Source organism: Scyliorhinus torazame, chromosome 12 (genome assembly GCF_047496885.1).
Source record: "Scyliorhinus torazame isolate Kashiwa2021f chromosome 12, sScyTor2.1, whole genome shotgun sequence".
NCBI classification, from domain to species: domain Eukaryota; kingdom Metazoa; phylum Chordata; class Chondrichthyes; order Carcharhiniformes; family Scyliorhinidae; genus Scyliorhinus; species Scyliorhinus torazame.
The window spans coordinates 18298401-18314939 of NC_092718.1; the positions used below are offsets into that span (position 1 = coordinate 18298401).

The following is a 16539-nucleotide window of genomic DNA, read 5'->3' on the forward strand; positions in this document are numbered from 1 at the left end:
GTTAACTATTATCAATTTCCTAAACCCCCTTTTTTAAACTCGCCCCACCCTGTACACACACCGATAAACACAGAGGGGAAAGAGGGGTGTAAAAAATAATAATACGAAAAGTAGAAGGATAATGGTCTCTGTTCCAAGATGGATATCTTCCAGTTAGACTCTGTCTAGTCCTCCAATTGGATGTTCTTGCTTTCAATCTGTAATGGTCTTCACTGTAGATTCATCAGGATTTCAAGACTTCTCTGCAACGTCAGAATCAGCAGGCGGGAAGCATTTTTGGAGAAAGAAAGAGCAACTCACAGCAGGGCAGAATACAATCTTTTGCCATTGGCCTCCAGCCAACCAGTCGAACCGAATCCCTCCAAACTCTCGTGCCAGAAAGTTCTTCTGTTCAAAATCTAAATCTTCGTAGCACAGTGTACTATTTTGCAACTTTTGAGTTTACTTAAAAGTGCTTGACTTAAAAGCTTTATGTCCATTAAGTATACATGGATCAAAAATGCTAGCATCAAAGTAAAATAAATTGGAAATAAGGGAATCAAATGGAAGGTCCCTTAACATCTTTAATTAAACAAGGAGACCTGTACTCTAGATGTGGTCTCCCCAATGCCCTTTACAACTGAAGTATAACCTCCCTATTTTTGTAATCAATTCCCCTCACAATAAATGATCTATTAGCTTTCCTAATTACTTGCTGTACCAATATATTAGCCTTATGTGATTCATGCACTAGGACACCCAGATTCCTCTGCACCTCAGAGCTCTGCAATCTCTCACCATTTAGATAATAAGCTTTTTTATTCTTCCTGCCAAAATGGACAATTTCACATTTCCCACAGTTTTATACACTTACTTAACCTATTTGTGTCCCTGCGTAGCCTCATTACATCCTCTGCGCAATCTACTTTCCTACCTATCTATATATGTCATCAGCAAATTTAGCAGCTATGTCTTCAGTCCCTTCATCCAAATCATTTATATAAATAGTAAAAAGTTGAGGCCCCAGCACTGGTCCCCATGATACACCACTTCTCACATCCTGCCAACAAGAAAAAGACACATTTATGCCAATTTGGTTTCCTGTTAGCGAGCCAATCTTCAATCCATGCCAATGTGTGAACCCCCCTCCCCCCACACACACCATGAGCTTTTGTTTTCTACAATAACCTTTGATGTGGCACCTTATCAAATGTCTTCTGAAAGTCTTACATACAGTACATCCAAAGAACAAAGAAAATTACAGCACAGGAACAGGCCCTTCGGCCCTCCCAGCCTGCGCCGATCCAGATCCTTTATCTAAACCTGTTGCCTATTTTCCAAGGATCTACTTCCCTCTGTTCCCCGCCCGTTCATATATCTGTCTAGATGCATCTTGAATTATGCTATCGTGCCGCCTCTACCACCTCCGCTGGCAAAGCGTTCCAGGCACCCACCACCCTCTGCATAAAAATCTTTCCACGCACATCTCCCATAAACTTTCCCCCTCTCACCTTGAAATCGTGACCCCCTTGTAATTGACACCCCCACTCTTGGAAAAAGCTTGTTGCTATCCACCCTGTCCATACCCCTCATAATTTTGTAGACCTCAATCAGGTCCTCCCTCAACCTCCATCTTTCCAACAAAAACGATCCTAATCTACTCAACCTTTCTTCATAGCTAGCACCCTTCATACCCGGCAACATCTTGGTGAACCTCCTCTGCACCTTCTCTAAAGCATCCACATCCTTCGGGTAATGTGGCGACCAGAACTGCATGCAGTATTCCAAATGTGGCCTAACCAAAGTCCTATACAACTATAGCATGACCTGCCGACTCTTGTACTCAATACCCCGTCCGATGAAGGCAAGCATGTTGTATGCCTTCTTGACCACTCTTATCGACCTGCGTTGCCACCTTCAGGGTACAATGGACCTGAACTCCCAGATCTCTCTGTACATCAATTTCCCCCAGGACTCTTCCATTGACCGTATAGTCCACTCTTGAATTAGATCTTCCAAAATGCATCACCTCGCATTTGCCTGGATTGAACTCCATCTGCCATTTCTCTGCCCAACTCTCCAATTTATCTATATTTTGCTGTATTCTCTGACAGTCCTCCTCGCTATCTGCAACTCCACCAATCTTAGTATCATCTGCAAACTTGTTAATCAGACCACCTATACCTTCGTCCAGATCATTTATGTATATCACAAACAATAGTGGTCCGAGCACGGATCCCTGTGGAACACCACTAGTCACCTTTCTCCATTTTGAGATACTCCTTTCCACCACTACTCTCTGTCTCCTGTTGCCCAGCCAGTTCTTTATCCATCTAGCTAGTACATCCTGAAATCCATACGACTTCACTTTTTCCATCAACCTGCCATGGGAAACTTTATCAAACGCCTTACTGAAGTCCATGTATATGACATCTACAGCCCTTCCCTTATCAATTAACGTTGTCACTTCCTCAAAGAATTCTATTAGGTTTGTAAGACACGACCTTCCCTGCACAAAACCATGCTGCCTACCACTGATAAGTCTATTTTCTTCCAAATGTGAATAGATCCTATCCCTCGGTATCCCTCGGTTGCCTACCACTGACGTCAAGCTCACAGGTCTGTAATTCCCTGGATTATCCCTGCTACCCTTCTTAAACAAAGGGACAGCATTAGCAATTCTCCAGTCCTCCGGGACCTCACCCGTGCTCAAGGATGCTGCAAAGATATCTGTTAAGGCCCCAGCTATTTCGTCCCTCGCTTCCCTCAGTAACCTGAGATAGATCCCATCCGGACCTGGGGACATGTCCACCTTAATGCCTTTTAGAATACCCAAAACTTCCCCCTTCCTTATGCCGACTTGACGTAGAGTATTTAAACATCCATCCCTAGCCTCAACATCTGTCCCTCTCCTTGGTGAATACCGATGCAAAGTACGCATTAAGAATCCCAACCAATTCCTCTGACTCCACGCATAAATTCCCTCTTTTGTCTTTGAGTGGGCCAATCCTTTCTCTAGTTACCCTCTTGCTCCTTATATACGAATAAAAGGCTTTGGGATTTTCCTTAACCCTGTTAGCCAAAGATATTTCATGACCCCTTTTAGCCCTCTTTATTGCACGTTTGAGATTTGTCCTACTTTTCCGATATTCCTCCAAAGCTTCTTCAGTTTTAAGTCGCCTAGATCTTATGTATGCTTCCTTTTTCATTTTAGCTAGTCTCACAATTCCACCCGTCATCCATGGTTCCCTAATCTTGCCATTTCTATCCCTCATTTTCACAGGGACATGTCTGTCCTGCACTCTAATCAACCTTTCCTTAAAAGACTCCCACATTTCAAATGTGGATTTACCCTTAAACAGCTGCTCCCAATCCACATTCCCTAGCTCCTGCCGAATTTTGTTATACTTGGCCTTTCCCCAATTTAGCACTCTTCCTTTAGGACCACTCTCGTCTTTGTCTATTAGTATTCTAAAATTTACGGAATTGTGATCGCTATTCCCAAAGTAATCACCGACTGAAACTTCAATCACCTGGCCGGGATCATTCCCCAATACCAGGTCCAGTATGGCCCCTTCCCGAGTTGGACTATTTACATACTGCTCTAAAAAAATTCTCCTGGATGCTCCTTACAAATTCTGCTCCATCTACACCTCTAACACTACATGAGTCCCATTCAATGTTGGGGAAGTTAAAATCTCCCATCACGACCACCCTATTGCTCCTACATTTTTCTATAATCTGTCTACATATTTGTACCTCTACTTCACGGTCGCTTTTGGGAGGCCTGTAGTAAAGTCCCAACAATGTTACTGCACCTTTCCTATTTCTTAGCTCTACCCATAGTGCCTCAGTGCTCGAATCCTCCATCGTGCCCTCCTTAATCACAGCTGTGATATCATCTCTGACCAGTAATGCAACTCCTCCACCCCTTTTACCTCCTCCTCTATCCCTCCTGAAGCATCTATACCCTGGGATATTTAGTTGCCAGTCTTGTCCTTCCCTCAACCAAGTCTCAGTAATACCAATAACATCATATTCCCAGGTACTAATCCAAGCCCTAAATTCATCTGCCTTACCTGCTACACTTCTCGCATTAAAACAAATGCACCTCACCACCTGTCCCTATGCGTTCATCATATCTTCCCTGTCTACTCTTCCCCTTAGTCACATTGAGTTTATTATCTAGTACCTTACTGGCTTTAGTTCCTGCCCCTTTACTAACCTCTAACTTCCTAATCTGGTTCCCCTCCCCTGCCACATTAGTTTAAAACCTCCCCAACAGTGTTAGCAAAAGCACCCCCTAGGACATTGGTTCCAGTCCTGCCCCGGTGTAGACCATCCGATTTGTAATGGTCCCACCGCCCCCAGAACCGGTTCCAATGTCCCAAACGTCTGAACCCCTCCCTCCTGCTCCTTCTCTCAAGCCACGTATTAATTCTGACTATTCTTGAATTTCTACTCTGACTGTCTCGTGGCACTGGTAGCAATCCTAAGATTACTACCTTTTGAGGTCCTACTTTTTAACTTATCTCCTCACTCCCTAAATTCTGATTGTAGGACCTCATCCCATTTTTTACCTATATTGCTGGTGCCTATATGCACCACGACAACTGGCTGTTCACCCTCCCCCTTCAGTATGTCCTGCAGCCTATCTGAGACATCCCTGACCCGTGCACCCGGGAGGCAACATACCATTCTGTTTAGCACAGGGCTAAATGGCTGGCTTTGAAAGCAGACCAAGGCAGGCCAGCAGCACGGTTCAATTCCCGTACCAGCCTCCCCCAAACAGGCGCTGGAATGTGGCGACTAGGGGCTTTTCACAGTAACTTCATTTGAAGCCTACTTGTGACAATAAGCGATTTTCATTTTCATTTCATTTCATTCGGGAGTCTCATTTCCGACCACATAAACGCCTGTCTACTCCCCTTACGATTGAATCCCCTATGACTATAGCCCTGCCAGTCTTTTTCCCGCCCTTCTGTGCAGCAGAGCCAGCCCCTCTATCAACAGCACATGTGACTCCTTCAAGAACTCAGTTGAATAAGTTAAACATGATTTCCCTTTCACAAAACCATGTGATTCTGCCTGATTGCCTTGAATGTTTCCAAGTGCTCTGCTATAATGGGCGCGATTCAGCCACCAACTTGAGCCCTCGCCGGGCGCAGTGGGTGGATTCTAAGGGAGCTCCAGATTGGGTGTCGGACCGTTCGTAAGTCACCCGACTCGCTCTTCCTCGCGCAATCTGGATCACACCTTCGCTAGACGTGATCCAGATAATTATATTTAAATGAGCCATTCGCCACTGTCCGGGTCTGGGGGTGCCTTGCCCATTAGAGAGAGGTGTTGGAGGCTTCCAGTGGTGTTTGGGTGGGTTCCCAGAAGGTGAGAAGGGTGCAGAGATCGAGGCTGCTGGTCAAATTGGCGCCCAGATTTGCGAGGAGCTTGCCAGAAGGAAATTGACCAAAGTGTGACCTCGCTGGGGAGAAACTCTCCGATGCCCAAAAAATAGTGAAGAGCAGAGTGAATCTCCGCACTGCAGCTGCTGAGAACCCCACCCCCCACCACCACCACACGTGCCCAAAACCGGACTTCCGCTGAATCGGGCCCGAAATCTTTAATAGTGGCTTCCAACACTTTTCCTATGACAGGTGTTATGCTATCTGGCGCATAGTTGTTAAAATTGAACTGGGCAGGTTGAGTACCTTTTTGAAACCTTTTACTACCTACCTCACCTCACTCGCCTGTTTTGTTGGGGGGGGGGGGGGTGGTAGAGTGGTTATAATTCCATCCCCCCCCCACCTTGCCTACATACCTGATATTTAGCAATTCTTTAGTCTGGAAAAGCTGAAAAGGCTAGTTCAATTACCCGGGGATGTTCGAAAGTTTTTTTTTTAAATCTACAATTCCTGGTCATATTTTTATCGTGTTTTTGCCCTCACTTTGTTTGGCTCCTGTAAGGCAATACCCGGAATTATTCAGTGCAATAATGAAACTAAGAGAATTTACTGAAAGAAAAAAGGTTAATAAGTGTTTAAGAGCTAAATTAACGGCACAAATGCAGATGCATGTTTGTTGGTGACCTCTTAAATTGGTGTGATTTCTTGTATTCAAATTTTCTACATGTCTAAATGACTATTCCCAGAATTTTGTGAATAATGTTTATTAAAACAAACTGATCTAGCAGTATATTTTAAACTGGATTTCAACTATTTTCTACTTTTGTAATTGGGTGACAGTGCTGCATATTGAGAATATTTCCAGCTGTTGGCTCTGGTGGTTAGTGTAAATATTTGTGTTTTACTAATGACGCAGCGTGCATTTACAATATGGTCTACATTGCCCACTTACCATGAAATTGCAGAATAGCAACAGATTGTATTGCTTTAGGTATTTTGTTTAGTTCTGCAGTGGTGGAAGGTGGGTTGGTTTGGTCTAAAGAGCATCTTAACTTGGTTCCAAAACATCTGCCCATGACATTCAGCAAGAATGATTAAAAATGCTTCTAACCAGCAACAGCGGTATCCAATTGGATCTTCGTTCTGATAGTTTAATGTTATTGCTCCCAACCATTTATTCTATAAAATGAAGGATTTTTCTAAACTAAATCTGAGATTTTTCGACACAAAATTGTGATGATAATGGGAACTGTTCAATGAGGTGATTTTTCACCAGCAAACTGGTTTGCTTGTGTGAATTAACTACCAATTCCAAAACTAAATCAACTGTGCAATGGTTGGCAAATTTGTGACCAAAATATTCACTAGTTGACAAAACGCTGGACGCTGTGAAGCCAGTAAATGTTACAATATTTACACACACATACATAACGTAAATCTGGTCAAGTCGGTAAACCACAATTTTGAAGTCATCGGCAAAGGAACAATTTATGTAGCTATTGAACTGTAATAAGTGTGTAGTGCGGTTCCAGCATTTGCTGTCATGTGGAGAGTAAGTTATTATTTATGATACAAGTACTGTACCATTGGACTAAGGTGCAGTTAGTATATAAATACAAAACTATATATTTTTACATTAAGTGAACAAGCAATCCACGTATCCATGAAAGCAATCTTCAAAATCCAACAAATAGAATTGCAAAGGAGCTTCATGTTTTGAGGTTTGTGATTTCTGCTGCAGGTATGTTGTAGACCTGTTCCACACTGTAACATACTTTTGATACTGCGTTTTCATTCACACTTGTTAGCCAATAAAACACCATTTTCACTTTTTTTGATTTGCCTGATGTAGTCTAAAAGTCATCAGTATGTGCACATAAATTGCTAAATTCTGTTCAACTGAGTTCTAAAGGCAAATCACTTTTCTTGATAGACATTTCTCTTCTAGATTCAGTGATTACAGTCCCACAGCCCTCTGATACCTCCACTCATCTCTCTAGCTTCTTGAGCATTTCTAATTTTAATTGGTCCACCATTGGTGGCTGCACATTCAGGTGCCTAGGTTCTAAGCTTGGGAATTCCACTTCTTTTTATATCACTTTCTTCCTTTGGCACCCACAGGGAAGAAGTCAGCCAGACACCCTGGAGGGCTCCACTCGGGACACCCCAAGGGTGTGCAGCTGCTCGGAGTAGTTTCTGCCTGCACCAACTTCAGCAGTGCAAGCCACTAAGGGTGCTAATACCCCTGAGCAGGAGGGCTGAGGAGGGCATGTCAGTTATGTGATTCTCTGTGCATATGGATTTCCTAACCGATAGTTTCTCAAAGCAAGGCATGCACTTCAGGATTAGAGCTCTATGCTGTTCCACATTTGCATCATTACATGGCATGGGACGCATCCGGCCTTGACCCATATCACTCTTCTCCTTGCTGGACTTTAAGTTGACAAAATGAGCACAATAGCAGGATACCAGTGACAACAGCTAATGTCTGATGCTAGTGATTCGCGAGCTCTTAAGGCCCAGGTGTGAATGCAGGACTTGTCCTCTCAGTGATGGTTTGGCTATTCCCTCAGAAATCATCAAACAGCTTGGAGGGCGAGAAGGAATGTCTCCTGATGATCGGACTTAGGGGGGTAACTGGATTATTTTTTCTTTATCTTTATATCTACTCTATATGTGTGGGCTAGTGTGTTGGACATTGTGTTTAAACAGCTGGGGCAAGTTTGTGCCAATAAATAATGTTATTTCAAATTCACAAAAAGCTTACCACTGGAATAATTTAAATGGAGACGACTACTCTGAGGGTAAGAAAACACACTAACCTCACACATTAAAATATTGGAGCTCGCTCAACACTAAAACACATGAACTCTGTGATGCAATTGTGACCTACTGTTAGTCACAAATCTATCATTGCTGGTGGGAACAATTTTGAGGTGCTGGATTAAGAGCAAGACCAGCTCTTCTTCTGTTCCAAGGCTCTAACTCTCTCAGTGTCTGTATCTACATGACAACTTTCAAACATTTTGGGACACCTTAAGCTTGCGAAAACTACTATACAAGTGCAAGTTCTTTATTAAATACAATTCTACTAAACCCTGAAAGACCTTGAGGTGTAACTGAAAATACCATGTACTAGTAAAACCTGTATACGTTGCAACCCAGAACGTTTTATTGAGTTCCGTTATTATTTTAAAGCTGAAATAGAAACAGTAAGTGCTGGAAGTACTCATAAGTTCAGGCATGCGACATGTTGCGTTCATAGAAGAATCCCTACAGTGCAGAAGGAGGCATTAGGCCCATTGAGTCTACACTGACCCTTCGAACGAGCACACTATCCATGTCCACTCCTCCGTTCACCCTGCCCTAAACCCATAACCTAACCTGCACACCCATAGACACTCTGGGCAATTTAGCATGGCCAATCCACCTAACCCGCACATCTTTGGACTGTGGAAGGAAACCGGAGCACCTGTAGGAAACCCACGCAACACTGGGAGAACGTGCAAACTCCACACAGACAGTGACCCAAGGCCAGAATTGAGCCCAGGTACCTGGCACTGTGAGGCAGCAGTGCTAACCACTGTGCCATCATGCCAATCTAATTTTCTTTGTGTCTGCACAGATGCTCCCTAACCTGCTGAGTTTAGCAGTTTATATTTTAATTTCAGATTTCCTGTATCTTCAGTATTTTGCTTTTGTGACTCAGTAGTTTATTGACTTAAGTCAATAGTAGTACCAAGTAGTAGTACCAGCATTCTTTATGATCATATTAATCAAATATCAATTAAGTGGCCAATCTTGAACTTGGTTTGATTGCTATAAAGAATGATACAAATGGTTGGACAGTAATGATACATCACTGGCTTCTGATTTGAGTATTAAGTTTTTGTTGCCTACATGACCACATACCGTAGCAGACACTGTGAAATTTTGTATGAAGCTAATCTAGCAAAGAAAAATGAACTAGTATCAAAACTTAGGATAAAAACTGCCATGTGACACAACATGCCAAATTGATGCATGTGGTTTCCCTATTGTAAACTCTAATCTTGTTGGTCCTAATAGAAGGGTAGAGAGCCGGATCACTGTCTGTGTGGAGTTTGCACACTCTCCCTGTGTCTGCGTGGGTTTCACCCCCACAACCCAAAGATGTGCAGGTTAGATGGATTGGCCATGCTGAATTGCCCCTTAATTGGAAAAAAATAATTGGGTACTCTAAATTTTTTTTAAAAGGATGGTAGAGAAGAGATCTGGCACTTCCGTTCTCTTGTGTCCATGCGTTGAAAAAAACCTTAAGTAGCTTGCTGATATAACAGAGAACTTAGTGACATTACAGCTTGAAGGCCCATTTAATGGTGAAAATAGCAAAATAAAACCTTGCTTGACCAGTGAAGTATTTTGGAACTAATTGGTGGCAACAATTGAGACAAATTGCACACCTGCCATCTTATTTCCTTCCTTTTGAATTAATGTCGACCTGCTTTTAATTCGAGTGTATAAATATGTTCCATTTCAAGCAGTTGATATATCTGTAATGGCCAGGCCCTTTCTGACGTGCCTACTTCAGAAAGCATTTTTTAAAAACTATATTTAATTGTTTTTGAGTTATTTTAAAAGTTTGTCCTAATATTTTTCCCTCCCTCTCTTCTTTAGGTGTTCCTTTGTCCACCCAGTGGGGACCTCAGGGTTATTTCTACCCGATTCAAATAGCACAATATGGGCTAAGTCACTACAGTAAAAACCTCACTGAAAAACCACCACATGCCGAAGTGTATGAAATCGCAGAGAAGAGAGAAAAAGGCACAAGGCAAAATGACTGGACTGTGCCAAAGGGTTGTACAGTCTCTACAGTCTTTGACAAAACTAGATCCAGCAACGTAAAGCAGTTCACCACTGCAGGTATTTTATCTCGCTGATTAATACGTGTTCATGCATTGCTACTGGAGAAAGACAAATTAAGTAATTATTATGACCATGATGTGGAGGTGCCGGCATTGGAGTGGGGTGGGCACAGTAAGAAGTCTTACAACACCAGGTTAAGAACTTTAACCTAGTGTTGTAAGACTTCTTACTGTAATTATTGTCAGTACAGAAACCAGGTTTTCGCAGAAAAGCTGTGAAAAAGTTTCCAGCTTTTGATATTGTAAAAAGGAAGGACAAACTGTGTTATGAAGTCTAATGTTTCTAAGACTCCCCTTTTATTGATGGCAAAGTAATTTCAAGATCCCACAGGCCACAGACGAATCCATTTAGAATGTCTTAACTAATGGATTTGCAAATGATTTATACATTGATTTTTTTTAAACAGAAATTTTAAGATCTATTCCCTTGTTGGCTGAGATCTCAAAGCTATCTGACCTGAAAAATCCAAGCTTTTAAAACAATGCAAATAGCTTCCATCTGCATGCATTGAATTCACAGTGAATGTGCAGCAATGGTTGAGTTCCGACCTGTTATAAGACTGAATTGCAGTATGTAGGTTATTTTCATCGGTCTAATTCATGAAAGCTTGATAATTAAAGTTCGATAATTATAGGATTTTGCACAGTACTTAGGAATTTGGATGATCTGTATTGAAATTGGAATCCCTGACTTTGAAAATTGCCTAGGTGTTTGAGAGAAGTAATTTTAAATACCAGGCATCTGCAAAATCCTATGCTAAATCTAGAGAAAGCCCTGAGATTAAAATTAAATCTTCCAACACATTCCAACCTGTAAGCTATAATATAAAGTGCAATGATTCGACCACGGATATTGTAAAGTTATGGGGTAAGATATGGCATAGGTATGGCATCTACTGCGATGGTTTTCTGAAATTTGGAGTGATTGTCGAGAGTAGAACTGGTGGTATAAATATACATGTTTTCACAAATCTAATTTTACATTCTAATAGAAACTGTACACTATCACAGTTCGGGGTGGCACAGTGGTTAGCACTGCTGCCTCACAGCCAGAGACCTGGGTTCAATTCTGGCCTTGGCTGACTGTCTGTGTACCCATTCTCCTGGTATCTGATTTCTGCGGTTTCCTTCCACAGTCCAAAGATGTGCAGGTTAGATGGATTGGACATGCTAAATTGCCCCTTGTGTCCAGGGATGTGTCGGTTAGGTTAAGGGGTTATTGGGATGGGGCAGAGAAGTAGGCTTGGGTGGAGTGCTCTTTCAGAGGGTCAGTGCAGATTCGATGGGCTGAATGGCGGCCTCCTGCACTGTAGGGATTCTATGATTCAAGTATTATACAAAAGCTTCAGTTTAATATTAAATCATTTCTTTTTTTTTCAGAATCTTCGGATGGTGTTTATCTGATGTTAGGAAATGGAAAGGATTTCATCATTTCATTTGATATTAAATTCTTAACAAATGGGAGCATTTCAGTGGTGCTGGAGACAACTGAAAAGAACCAGCTGTTTACAATTCACTATGTCACAAACACACAACTTATAGCCTTCAAAGACAAAGATATTTACTATGGCATAGGCCCCCGAACTGGCTGGAATACTATTACTCGAGATCTGGTAACTGACCTGAAGAAAGGAGTTGGCTTATCCAACACCAAGGCTGTAAAGCAGACTAAAATAATGCCCAAGAAAGTCATAAAGCTGGTTGCCAAGGGAAAAGGCTTCATTGACAACATCACAATAGCAACCACGGCACACATGCCTGCCTTCTTTGCTGCCAGCGATTGGTTGGTAAGAAATCAGGATGAAAAGGGTGGCTGGCCAATTATGGTCACGCGTAAGCTAGGTGAGGGCTTTAAGTCTTTGGAGCCTGGCTGGTATTCGGCCATGGCACAAGGTCAAGCCATGTCTACACTTGTAAGGGCCTATTTGCTTACAAAAGAACAGGTGTACCTCAATTCAGCATTGCGGGCAATAGTGCCCTATACCCTCAAATCCGAGGATCATGGGGTAAAAGCTGTGTTTATGAATAAATATGATTGGTATGAAGAATACCCAACTTTTCCCAGCTCTTTTGTTCTGAATGGTTTCATATACTCTCTACTGGGTCTGTACGACCTCAAAGAAACTGCAGGTGAGAAACTAGGACAAGAAGCTAAGAAACTGTATGAACGAGGCATGGAGTCTTTGAAAGCCATGCTTCCGCTGTATGACACTGGCTCAGGTACAATCTATGATCTCCGCCATTTCATGCTTGGTGCAGTTCCAAATTTGGCACGCTGGGACTACCACACCACCCACATCAACCAGCTGCAACTGCTGAGCACAGTCGACGATGCACCAATCTTTAAGGAATTTTTAAAGAGGTGGAAGTCCTATTTAAAAGGAGGGAGGGCAAAGCACAATTAGAGCTGAAAGCCAAATTATAATCTTATGAATCATACATATAATATATAAGGAAAAGCTCCTTAATTTAAACATTTTTATAAGTGTGCAAATAGTACCTTTTATATCCTTGCCATCTTCCTCATTGCACACTTTAAGAGTGTAACAATCAGAAGCTCTATGGGGTGGGGGGGTGGAAACGGTTAGAAAAATTACCCCCGACTAAACATCCTTTTGTTTGTCTTTGCCTTTCTGTAAGTGAAACACTCATTAATTGGGGGTGGTTTAAGCTTTCAGTTCTGCATGCTCATTCATCGGAACACTTTCAAACCCTTTCTGGCACTCATGTCATCAGCACTCTCTGCTTTGCAGCTAGATGCTTTTCTTTCTGCCTTTGTTGTTTTTATAATTGATTTTCCTCAGCATGGACTTTGTTTTTGCAGCCATTTGATTATATCATCAAATCATTTACCTTCTTGGCAGTGGATGGAATACTGCTTCTTGGTTTTTTTAAATAGTTAACATCCGTTTAAATATTCCAGGTATGGCAGCAGTCTCCACACTGCTTTTCTGTTCAGAGACTTTGTCTCCTTGTCTATGTTCCTAGCCCCAACACTGAACTAATGCATTAATTTCTCTGCTTAATGAAATGTTCAGAATTGTGACTGACCCCTAAGGTGGTTTGTTGGCATGTTTTCATTTTATTTTCTGTTAGGGGTGAGGCTGCTCTTATGAACTATATTGAGTACCATGAGCTTTGTACAAATGTATCCTTTAAATGTTCATCTAACGGGCACAGAATATTTTTCCATTGTATATTTTAAAAAATGGTCCTTCAAAGCTTATTGTTCATTTAGTTTTTGATGCACATGGCAAAGCACAATACAACAAGTTAATATGTAACTGCACAAGTATAGTATATAGATATAGTGGATCTTGTATTACAGTGCAAGGGGTGAATTTGGTTTCCAATGGAATCAATAAGTTCCAAATGATCGTTGGTGCCATTTCCACTCTCTATTTTGCCTCCACCACTTTCTAAACCCACTCCCTTCATTCACTCTTGTCTCCATTTGACTTGTGTAGCCGTATCCTACGATTAAACTTTTATTTGAGGGCGTGTTGTAATACAGTCATTTCTTTATGATTATGTTCGTACAATTAGACTATTTTTTAAAAAAGTCTCGTTTGAATGCAGTGAAGTTGTTTGTGTGATTTTAGGCATTGCTTCCCTCCCACTTTGTGACAAGCAGTGTGACAGATGAATCTTGTCAAGGGAATGTTGATATAAGGAGCCAACTGTGGAACGTAGTCCACTTTAAACATTCACAGCCTGGGTTAAAAACAAAATTCAGGAAATGCACAACAAGTGGGTCAGCGACTATTAAGTGAAACGGCAGGTTACTGACGAGGACATTTCAGGTGCGGCCCTTTCATTGGTTTCGATGAACAATACCTAAAAGTAGCAATCAACCGAACTTTGCAGGTGCTGACTGACCTGTTTGTATTTCTAGTATACTATGTGTTTCAGATTTGCCTGCCTGTTCTCTCGGTTTGTTTTATTTCTAGGCTTGGGCTGCTAAACTATTAATCAGCAAATGTCTGGGTGGGTCAGGGGAAGAGGTGGATGTTGAAGCTATATTAGTGTATTTTAAAGGTCGTGTGCACTTAATAAAATATATCACCAGCCCAGAAATGGATTTGAATGCCAAAATAATTTGGATACTGTAAATGTGAACTGAGAATATTTTCTTAACTTTTCATTGCCAGAGCATCTCCCAAGTTCAAAACATGTATTCCTTTTCTGGTATTTGTCATTTGCTTTAGTCTTCACCAAATAAATCCAAAACAGTTACTGGGGAGTGGGAGAAATGCATTGTGTCGAATAACTTAGAATCAGGAAACAGCTTCACTTGGGTTTTCTTATCATGTTGCCGTTCTTTAGCAAAGGAAACAGGACTAAATGATGGTGAAGGAAATCTTGTCCAGTTCCTCTTATTTAAACCTAATTTTCCCAGTGAATTTTTTTTTAATGCTTGGAACCAAACCAATGGTTTGATGTTACGAGCTTTGATGCATGGAATTGAGGGGCTTGCTTTGGTGTTGATGTGGCCATTTGGTTTAATTATAGATAAGATCTGATTCCTAAATAATTATAGTTAATTCATATCCGTGAACCAACATGAAATAAAATTCTTAATGATCGAATTAAAAGGAATTAGATCATCTCTCCTCCCCTTTTATTGAGCTATTCTTACCTCCTGGCAGAAGTACGAATGTCAATGTGTAGTGGTTGATACAGGTATTAATACGGTCGGTCTGCAATATTTATAGGTATAATGCTCAAATCAGATTATAAAGCTAATTAGCAAATCAAGTGGCAGGTTATGTTGGCTGTTTTGTTGTCCCAACAGTGTAATTTTTTATTTTCTCTGCAATTTAACTAAATGGTGTATATTTGAGAGGTGTTCACTATGGCAGTTAGATGGGTAAACAAATATTTGGCATTTACTATTTTGTTATCCAAGCTTTTCCATTACTACAAGGTTTTCTATGCCGTATCACATTTTCTTTTTTCTTCCACCACCCCATGGTTCATTTCCCTATTTGTAAAGAAATCGGTGATGGGTGTTGTATTAAAAATGTATTGTGTTTCTTTTCCTCTTCAATTTAGGGAATTCTGTTCATAGCTCTAAATCATATTTTCTTCTGAGCTTAAGTGTTGTCAATACCAAAGCATTATATATTTTAAAAAATCATCCAAACTGCTCTGCACCTGAGAAGGTCTTGTTGGTAACTCTTAATATTACAAATCATTCTGGTCATTGGATGTATTAGAATACAAGGTGTAGGTGGGTATATGCAAGCAGATGACACACAAGCACAATAGTGGACTTTGTGCCGATGTACCCCGTCTGGACAATGTGCAAGACTTTCACTGAAAGCTGCTATTTTCACTCACACTGTATTTTTTATCATTTTAACTTGTATTTTTACACGTGGATTTGAACCATATGTTGGATATGCAATAAACTGTTTACTGAACACTGTTGCCTGTTGAAGGGGCAAGGCAGTGTTATAGAGCTGTACCGATTTGCATTTGTTAAGCACAATGTGCACACAGTTGTACAGCTTTGCCATTTTGTACACGGCAAGAATTCATAATTTTTTCAAATAAAGTGACTATATACAACTATGTTTATATAAAAATATTGATTGGATCAATCTTTGCTGTGCTGAGTATCTTTGCTTACTGAAGTTGTACAATAAAACATTTTCTTAAAAAGAAGCTTCCGAGTTTGGTTTCTTTTTGTTAATACACTGTTGCGGGAATGCAGAATGTTCACATGAAATCTGAGGTTACAGATGCATTTCTTAATTTTCCTGAACAGACTGTTTAGGTCCCATGTGTCTAAAATACAATTCTCACTTGGGCAATAATATTCAGTTTCTTAAAATGTCACTAGCAATACTATTATTTAAGCAAAATGCCATCTTCAGCATTGCCACTTTCTAGAAATGATATATAAGTAGGTTACAGGTCTTAATTCATGTTCATGCAAAAGGATCTTAAGAAATTTTGAATCACATTCCCAGGCAAGGAAAAATAGCACAAAAATGGTTCATAGAATCCCTACAATTCATGGCCATCGAGTCTGCACCGGCCCTTGGAAAGAGCACCCTACTTCAGCCTCCACCCTATTCCTATAACCCAGTAACCCCACTAACTTTTTTGGACACTTAAGGTGCAATTTAGCAGATCCAATCCACCTAACCTGCAAATGTTTGGACTGTGGGAGGAAACCGGAGCACCCAGAGGAAACGCACGCAGACACTGGGAGAACATACAAACTTCACGCAGTCACGCGAGGCCGG

The 16539-nt window shown here is 41.1% G+C and overlaps 1 protein-coding gene across 5 annotated transcripts in view; it reads left to right on the plus strand.

Annotated features, from left to right (window-relative positions):
• LOC140387408 (D-glucuronyl C5-epimerase-like) overlaps positions 1-15952 on the plus strand; it is a 125561-nt gene extending 109609 nt beyond the window's left edge. For all 5 annotated transcript variants that reach the window (XM_072470486.1, XM_072470487.1, XM_072470484.1 and 2 more), the window contains 2 exons: positions 10035-10280; positions 11663-15952. In XM_072470486.1, coding sequence (XP_072326587.1) covers positions 10035-10280; positions 11663-12687 — 1271 coding nt within the window. In that variant the 3' untranslated portion in view covers positions 12688-15952. The remainder of the gene's footprint in view (positions 1-10034; positions 10281-11662) is intronic.
• The last annotated feature ends 587 nt before the right edge of the window (positions 15953-16539 follow it).